The sequence below is a fragment of the Selaginella moellendorffii genome, unplaced genomic scaffold (assembly GCF_000143415.4).
Source record: "Selaginella moellendorffii unplaced genomic scaffold, v1.0 SELMOscaffold_16, whole genome shotgun sequence".
Classification (NCBI taxonomy): Eukaryota; Viridiplantae; Streptophyta; class Lycopodiopsida; order Selaginellales; family Selaginellaceae; genus Selaginella; species Selaginella moellendorffii.
Genome location: NW_003314277.1, coordinates 1,122,443 through 1,130,126, shown reverse-complemented (window position 1 = coordinate 1,130,126; position 7,684 = coordinate 1,122,443). Strand labels below are relative to the sequence as shown.

The 7,684-nt window shown below is 46.7% G+C and overlaps 2 protein-coding genes and 1 non-coding gene across 4 annotated transcripts; 2 read left to right on the top strand and 1 right to left on the bottom strand.

Annotated features, from left to right (window-relative positions):
- Nucleotides 1-1,613: 1,613 nt before the first annotated feature.
- Nucleotides 1,614-4,439, top strand: LOC9641818 (endoglucanase 2). Of its 2 annotated transcripts, XM_024676122.1 has the most exons (6): nt 1,614-1,783; nt 1,851-2,058; nt 2,232-2,518; nt 3,068-3,508; nt 3,623-3,937; nt 4,054-4,439. In XM_024676122.1, the coding sequence occupies exons 1-6, from the start codon at nt 1,775-1,777 to the stop codon at nt 4,384-4,386; spliced, it is 1,593 nt and encodes a 530-aa protein (XP_024531890.1). In that variant the 5' UTR covers nt 1,614-1,774; the 3' UTR covers nt 4,387-4,439. The 2 variants fall into 2 exon arrangements, with proteins under 2 accessions (XP_024531890.1, XP_024531889.1); XM_024676121.1 differs by having other exon boundaries at nt 1,614-2,058.
- Nucleotides 4,440-4,495: 56 nt separating this feature from the next.
- On the bottom strand, nt 4,496-6,536 carry LOC9641817 (putative pectinesterase 11). Its single transcript, XM_024676168.1, has 6 exons — nt 6,383-6,536; nt 5,543-5,780; nt 5,411-5,483; nt 5,027-5,233; nt 4,730-4,968; nt 4,496-4,661 (listed from the first exon to the last, which is right to left on the bottom strand). Exons 1-6 carry the CDS (start codon nt 6,534-6,536, stop codon nt 4,511-4,513), a joined length of 1,062 nt encoding a protein of 353 aa, XP_024531936.1. The 3' UTR covers nt 4,496-4,510.
- On the top strand, nt 6,053-6,137 carry TRNAM-CAU. Its single transcript is given in 2 exon segments — nt 6,053-6,090; nt 6,102-6,137. It is a non-coding gene; the product is annotated as a tRNA-Met (tRNA).
- Nucleotides 6,537-7,684: the final 1,148 nt, after the last annotated feature.

Below are 7,684 nucleotides of genomic sequence, written 5' to 3'. Positions count from 1 at the left end.
TGATTTTTCCCACAACCATGCCGGGCCTGGGATCCAACGGCCAGCAAGCCTCCCCCACTATCACTTTATATATATAAATCATAAATAAGTAAGAAACAGCAGCTTCCGGGGTCTGAAGATTCCACAGGTTCTTGACTATATCAAGAGCAACAAAGTGGTAAGACGTCAAAGCCGAGTGAAGACGATTATTTAGCCTTTGTCCCTTCCAATATCTCGGTGCTATAAATTCCCCAAACCACGAAGTTGGAGATCTAGATCATAGTTTAGAATCTGATATCACAATTCTGAGATCAATCATCATGGCGAGCAAGTCCCAGCTGATACTCTTGGCGATGTTTGTGACACTCCTCCTAGTGGGAGTGGACGCCCAGCAGCGATGCAAATCCGGATGGAACTGGGATGGTGAGAAGTGTATCCGGTGCCCGAAAGACTGGTACTGGTATGGCAACGGTTGCCACCAATGCCTCTCCGGATGGAAGTGGAGTGGAAGCAAATGCGTGAGTTGCCCAAGCAGCTGGTACTGGTATAGAAATGGCTGCCATCGCTGCCCTCCTGGTTTGAGCTGGAGTGGTGGTGGAAGCCGCTGCATTAGGATGTGATCACACAACACTGCTGTAATATGACTTCACCACGGCATTTGCAGGAATAAAGATTTGCTGTAATAGACCAGCAATGCTGGAGTTTGAAGGAAAACTGTGGCATTTGCAGGAATAAAAGCTCTTGCAGCTTCGATTGTAGCATTCCCATTAGCCGTGTTGAGGAAGCAATCCAGCCTGCAATTAGAGTCTTTGAGAGGTGGCTTTTCTTGGTTTGATCGGTTTGGAGATGTTATCTAGCCCTCTATTTTGACTCAAAGGTTTGCAATTTCTTCGTAATTTCTTGTTGCATGGACCATGAACTGGTGGGCGGCGAGGAGATTTGAACTCAAGAACTTCGTATTGGATGCGGTTTGTGCCTGTCCACCCCAAAAGATGTCATGCATTGTCCATTATGCTTGGCGGCACGTACTCAATTTCGTATGGTGGAGGATTACTCGTCTCAAGCTCGAAGATGCGAGGCTGTTTTCTGGAGACGGCTGTAAAGCTCGGCTAACGCGTTTAGCATGAATCTTGGAATCTTTCAGATGGAAGATCTTGGCCGTTTCGAAATGCATAGGCAGCACGTTGTGCTTCGCTCCTCCATCGAATCAAACAGGCCCTTGGCAAGATTGATCTTGCGATCCTGCCAGAAGAACCTTCCCTAGTAGGCTGTCAAAGGAGCTCCTCGCCTCTCTAAAGTTCTGGGCGACCGCAGTGATTATCGAATTAGTCAATCACTCGGGGCATGGTTTCAAACACTCTCCTTGCTTCCAACGCATAGCCTGTTTGGCATACAATTCTCTCACAGGCGATCACGTCAGATAAAAAAGACTGATTTTCTTGACGATCAATGTAAATGTTTGTACGTAAATGTAAATGTGACCTTTTATATTCTACGGCCAGGTACCAGAGCAGCCTGTTACCCGTCCGTTCTGCATTGAATGCGATTGAGTTAAGAGATCCATCTGATCAATACATTTAAAGCAGTTTAGAAAAAGAAAAGAAGAGAGAGAGAGAAGAAGCTGGAGAAAGAAATCCAAGATCTCCTTCCTCTGCGTGAGAGAGAGATGAAAGAATAGTTTTTCTTCTCTTTTCTGTTGTCCTCCTCTCCTCCTTGCTCCTGGCATTGATCGAGATCTCCTCCTCTCACAGCTCACAGCTATGGTGAGGAGGCTTCGCCACACAGAGAAAGGGGGATGGCAATGGTGGGTTTTAGCCGGCATTGTAGCATTGGTGGCTGTTCTATCCGTTGTCACAGTGTTCGTTGCGCAGCACAAGCACAGGCACAAAGGCGGGAGCTCCTCCTCCTCTTCCTCTTCTTCCTCGTCCCCAATCTCTGGAGGGAAGATCCCTCCAGCAAATGCCCAGCCTCCAGCCGCCAGCGTCTCGTATCCTCCATCCCAGGACTCCGGAGGCACTGTCTACGCCAAGTACGCGGAGCCACTCAAGATCTCTCTCCAGTTCTTCGACATCCAGAAATGTGAGTAGATTTTTCTTTCCTCGTCGACGATCGATTCCCTTGCAATTCCCCGAAATCGATCACGTTGGCTGCGAGAACTCCGCATTGGGTCCCTCGTGGTCGCTGTCGGTCCCTTCCCCTCCCCCTGGATTTTGCGTTTCCTCGTTCGTTCTAATGGTTTGGATCTTCCGCAGCGGGAAAGCTACCCCCAGACAATCCCATAGAATGGCGAGGAGATTCGGCGCTATCCGACGGTAGCGATGCACACGTGGATTTAAGCGGCGGAATGTATGACGCTGGGGATTACATCAAGTTTGGCTTTCCAATGGCGTTCACGGCCACCATTCTTTCGTGGAGCATTCTCGAGTATAGGAAGGAGTACACCGCCACGCAGCAACTCCACTCGGTCACTGGATCGCTCAAATGGATCACCGATTATCTCATCAAGGCCCACGCATCAGAGAACGAGCTCTACTTCCAGGTACACGTTTTTTTTTCTCCTCTCTTTCCTCTAGCTGCTATGGTTTCCTTGTGTATGTTTCTCTTGTTCTTTCTTTTGCTAATACCTAGAACTAGAATGATGGTTCTTTGGATTGCATTCTCTTTTGCTAGAGCTAATCTTTCTCTATGTTAGTCGCGTGAAATTGAGCTAGAGATAGATGGTATTCTCGGCTACATGTGAGTGTAATTTCTTGTCGTTGATAGATGGTTCTTCAGATATATGTGTGTATGTGTGTGTGTGTGTGTGTGTGTGTGTGTGAGAGAGAGAGAGAGACAGCTTTCTGTGTAACTTAGATATGTTTTCTCCTTTTCGCGTGTAATTTGAGGTGTTTTTTCCTTCCACCGATGCTTTCGAATTCCTGAGAAGATTCGATTTTGTCTTTCACGTTTTTATTGTGGATGTTCCTTGGAATGATCTTTTCGTCTGGTACAAGTGTAAGAACTCAGTTTTTCGCTAGTTCTCGTAGTATGTTCGTCTTCTATGATCAAGCTATCCTCTTTCTAACTTTTGTACTTTCGTGATAGCCAGGTAGGAAGCCCAAGGCTGGATCACGCATGCTGGGAGAGAGCCGAGAAGATGGACACTGCTCGCCCGTCTTTCAAGCTGGATCCATCACACCCAGGGACCGAGGTGGCGGCCGAGACGTCGGCGGCCATGGCAGCAGCCTCGCTCGTGTTTCGAAACGATGACCCCTCGTACGCACAAACTCTCCTCTCACACGCAACGCAGCTCTTCGCCTTTGCAGACAAGCATCGTGGATCTTACACCGCCAGCTTTCCATCCGATCAGCTGTACTATAACTCTACGGGCTTCGAGGACGAGCTCCTCTGGGCCGCTTCGTGGATGTTTTACGCGACCAAGGACTCAAAGTACCTCGCCTACGCGACTGGAAAGCTGGCACAGCTAAGCGCCGGATGGGAGAAAGCTCCTGCTTGGTTTAGCTGGGATGACAAGAAACCGGGCATTCAGGCAAGTTTTTCCACACTTTCTCAAACTTTCTAGTGTTTTTTTGACTTCCATTTCTTTTCTTGTGTTGTTTTCCTTCGATTCTTCCACACTCTTCTCACACTTCCATTCTTCTAGGTGCTGCTATCGCGACACTATTTGTTTGAGCCGGAGGAGAGTGATGTAATGGTGAGAAGCTCGCTGGTGAAGTATGGCAAGACTGCCGAACACCTGGTCTGTGCGTTTCTTCCACAGTCTCCCACTGCTAGCACGAACAGGAGTACCGGTGGATTGCTGTGGGTGAGCCAAAGGAACGCTGTCCAGCACGCCGTTGGCTCGGCTTTCTTAGCGGTCGTGTACGCGGACTATCTTTCGAGCTCGGGAGTTAAGCAGTTCCGGTGTTCCGGGAACAGCTTCGCGGCCAAAGATCTTCGGGCGTTTGCGGCTTCACAGGTACTAAAAACTTTGAGAGTTCTTCAAAGATAGAATTCGAGACTTAAAAGTAGTTACAAAGTTGGAACTAGAACTTAGAACTTTTGTGGTCTCAGGCTAAAAAAGTTCTCTTACAGGCCGATTACATCTTGGGAGAGAACCCCATGTCCAAGAGCTACCTCGTTGGATATGGCGCAAACTTTCCACAGCAGCTCCATCATAGAGAAGCATCCATACCTCTGGACGCAGCGACTGGGTGCAAAGATGGATTCCGGTGGCTCCACGCTTCTGCTCCAAATCCACACGTCGCCACCGGAGCTCTGGTCGGAGGGCCCTTTCAAAACGATAGCTACTCCGACTTGCGAGACAACACAATGCAAAACGAGGCCACCACTTACAATTCGGCCGCCATGTCTGCGCTGCTCGTGGCTTTGTATGCTAATGGTCCGATACTTCCAACAGCACTTTAAAGAGATTTGTCAAAAGGCTTTAGTTTCAATGGGAATTTTTCTTCTTTTTCTTTGTTAGATGACATCGCAAATTTGAGGAACTTGGGTTAGTGGTTAGTTAAAACTTGAGTGAAAAGAATCTTCATCACTCCAAGTAGAGCCAGTCCTGCCCATCGATAAACTTTATATCGCTGTACTCATAAGCTTGATCTGAGGTCAGCTGCTTGATCCAATTAACACGCCTGGTGCTGTCCGCGCCGGGACCAAAGTTCCCATGTTCGGCAAAGAACGCAGTCCTGCAGAATCCAGAGAGATTAGGCCCGTCACCTTTTCTCTTTCTATGTGGTGAGGAAACTGTCCTTACCCCGCGGCTGGGTTGTAAGCCCATTGGTCCCATCCAGTCGGGTTGACGACTTCGTCCAGGTAATTGTTGACAAATACTACCGAAGCATATTCCTTCCACGGACGACCCAGATGCACCAGGCCCGTCCCTCCAATGTAGCTGTTGTAAATCGAATAGCCCGAGTCCAATGTGGCATTGAACTTGGACTGAGCAGTGATCGATCCAGATTTGCTCCTCGCGTTTGAAATGATGAGACAGTCCTGTGGGAACGATGAAAACCAAGTAAGAAGAAAAGGTAAAACTTTCTTGTAAGTTTACCTCAAACAATGCCCGGCCTTGTCCAAAGATGAAATCGACATTTCCCTGAATGTAGCTTCTCTTGTAGTAATGCCTTCCTTTCTGATCGTAGAGGGTATCTTGGCTGGAAGTAATAAAGCAGTCGTAGAATGCCGCGTATTCACCCGAGACGCGAAGGGCCACGGCTTGGCCTCCCACAGCTCCGGAGTAAGCAAACGGAGCATCGTTCTAAATCATAAAAACAACAATAAGTCAGTATTGCATATGCTGTTAGCTTGGATTCGAGTTTTGTTTTTTTACCTTGAAAGTAATGTACTGAGCTACAAAGAAATTAGCCTCAACTGCAAATGTGGAGGTGTTGAACGTTTTGACGGAATTGTTGGTGTTCCCATTGAACACAATTACCGTGGAAAACTTGGCGTCAGGGTTACCGACAAGTGTGATGAAGTCTTTTGTTGCAGGGATTATGATCTTTTCACTGCACAGCCCAAACAAAACAAAAGAATGGCTGGTTTCTCACATTCACCACTAACATACCGATAAACTCCTGCTGCGACGTTGATGATATACCGCTGCTTGTTTTGGAGGGGAACAGCATTGATTGCCTCTGTGATCGTCTTGTACTCCTCGTCGGGGCCGACGTAAAGTTTGACTTTATCAGAATTTGCACGGGAAAGGGCTTCGCGGGGTGGAAGTTCAGTGTCGTCATCGTCACCACCATCATTGTCACGGTCGTCATGGTTGTCATCATCGTCATCATCATCCTCACGGCGGCCTAGGCATCCCCGATAATGAACAGACAAAATCAGAAAACCAAAGAGGAGAAAGAGAAGGTAAGGCTTCAACATTGTGGCTGCCTGAATATTTGTGTCAGGAAGTTGATAAGTTTTATAGAGGCCTGGAGCTAATTTATTATTATGTGAGTTTTGATAAATTTAACAATGAACCATATTAGTTAAACAATAAACCATATAAATTTATTAACGAAAATAACCTTTTGGTGCTGCGAAAGGTTAAACTAAAAGAATGGTTTATTAATTTTGTTATGGGGTGGTGGCGCAGTTGGTCAGCGCGTAGGTCTCATAGCTTCTAGGTTATCCTGAGGTCGAGAGTTCGAGCCTCTCTCACCCCATTTTTTCTCCCAATAAGTTTGCGATTTTATTTAAATCAGATTTAAAATCATAGGACAATTCATTTTGTGCCTCCAATTTGGTTAGTTCTTGATGCAGTGGCCCTTGCTCCATTTCCAGCCAAACTGGCATTGGTGGCACTTGTTGTTGTACCAGTACCAGTTGCTCGGGCAACTCACGCATTTGCTTCCATTCCACTTCCATCCGGAGAGGCATCGGTGGCAATCGTTGCTATACCAGTACCAACCTTTGGGACACTGAATGCACTTGTGGCCGTCCCAGTTCCATCCAGATTTGCATCGTTGCTGGGCTGCTGCGTTTGCAATCCCACCGACGTCCACTCCAACCAGGAGGATTGTCACAAACATGGCCAGAAGCATCAGCTGGGACTTGCTCGCCATTGTATCGTCAATCTAGAAATGTAAACTAATCGCTTTTCTTGTATCTCTTCTTTCTCTTGATTAACTGCTTTGCTGGGTTCTGCCAATGTGTACCAATTTATATGGAGGATTTGAGGCTGAGTCCAAGTAAGACAGCTATGCACACGGTTTTTACTGCGTCTCCGGCACGACATGTCGTGTTTGTGCTTGATTGACGGGGTCAATCCAAATGAAACAGTCTCATTATTCCTATTTAAGTCCTGTGAAATCATCAAAAATTACGAGTTAAGCATTAAAAAATATGATAATGTTTTTAAAGGTAAATAGCTAGAAACTAATCTACGTTTCTCTCTCATCTCTTGTCTCCTGAATGAAATCTCAGAGTATGGAACTCTGCAGTGCAATTCGGTAATCTTGCTACTCAAGTTGCTAGAAACTAAAAGTGAAATTGGCAGCTGGTGCACACTTTTTCTACCTTTTGTTACCTGCCAAAAGAACATAGAAAAACGGCAAAAAAAAAAAAGAAATTCCACTCTTTAATCTCAAGAAAGAAGTGGGTAAGGGATGGCACTGGATGAGTGGAGAGAGAGAGAGAGAGAGAGAGAGAGAGAGAGAAAGAACACTTGATTTGTAATGCAAATAATAGAAGTGTGGAGATGCCTAACTTTCCTAAGAGCCAAATATTTATATTACATGCCAACATGCCAAAAGAGATAATTGCTTGTTGGGGAGAATGCCTAAATCAGGAAAAATTCCAGCCTTTCCATAGACTTTGTATGCTTCAGCAGCAAGTGTCTTGTCAAGTGGACTCTGCATGAGCTTTAGAATGCAATGTCATGGAAAGAAAAGCACACACATTTTATTCACCAAAAGGTTACAATGATCATTGGCGTTGACATCTTATATGAGCTTGGATCTCGATGGGTAACTTCAATTCTTCTTGCAGAAACTTCCAGTCCAGCGCCAGCCCATCTGGCAGCGGTGGCAAGAGTTCCCATACCAGTACCAGTTGGTCGGGCAGCGGTGGCAAGAACCCGAGTACCAGTACCAATTGTGCGGGCATCGATATCGCTGGCAAAAATTGTTGTACCAGTACCAGCGGGGCGGGCAAGAGACGTACGTCTTCCCATCCCAGTGCTTGCATCGCCCCTGGGCGCTCGCGCTTGCAA

Excerpts from the sequence above, each read along its gene's own strand:
- LOC9641818 (XM_024676121.1), top strand. The coding sequence starts at position 1,740 with ATGGTGAGGAGGCTTCGCCACACAGAGAAAGGGGGATGGCAATGGTGG. Across the intron at positions 2,059-2,231 it reads GTTCTTCGACATCCAGAAAT|CGGGAAAGCTACCCCCAGAC; the intron begins GTGAGTAGATTT and ends GATCTTCCGCAG. Across the intron at positions 3,509-3,622 it reads ACAAGAAACCGGGCATTCAG|GTGCTGCTATCGCGACACTA; the intron begins GCAAGTTTTTCC and ends CCATTCTTCTAG.
- LOC9641817 (XM_024676168.1), bottom strand. The coding sequence starts at position 6,536 with ATGGCGAGCAAGTCCCAGCTGATGCTTCTGGCCATGTTTGTGACAATC. Across the intron at positions 5,781-6,382 it reads GTGCATTCAGTGTCCCAAAG|GCCGCCGTGAGGATGATGAT; the intron begins GTTGGTACTGGT and ends GGGGATGCCTAG. Across the intron at positions 5,484-5,542 it reads GTCGCAGCAGGAGTTTATCG|TGAAAAGATCATAATCCCTG; the intron begins GTATGTTAGTGG and ends TGGGCTGTGCAG.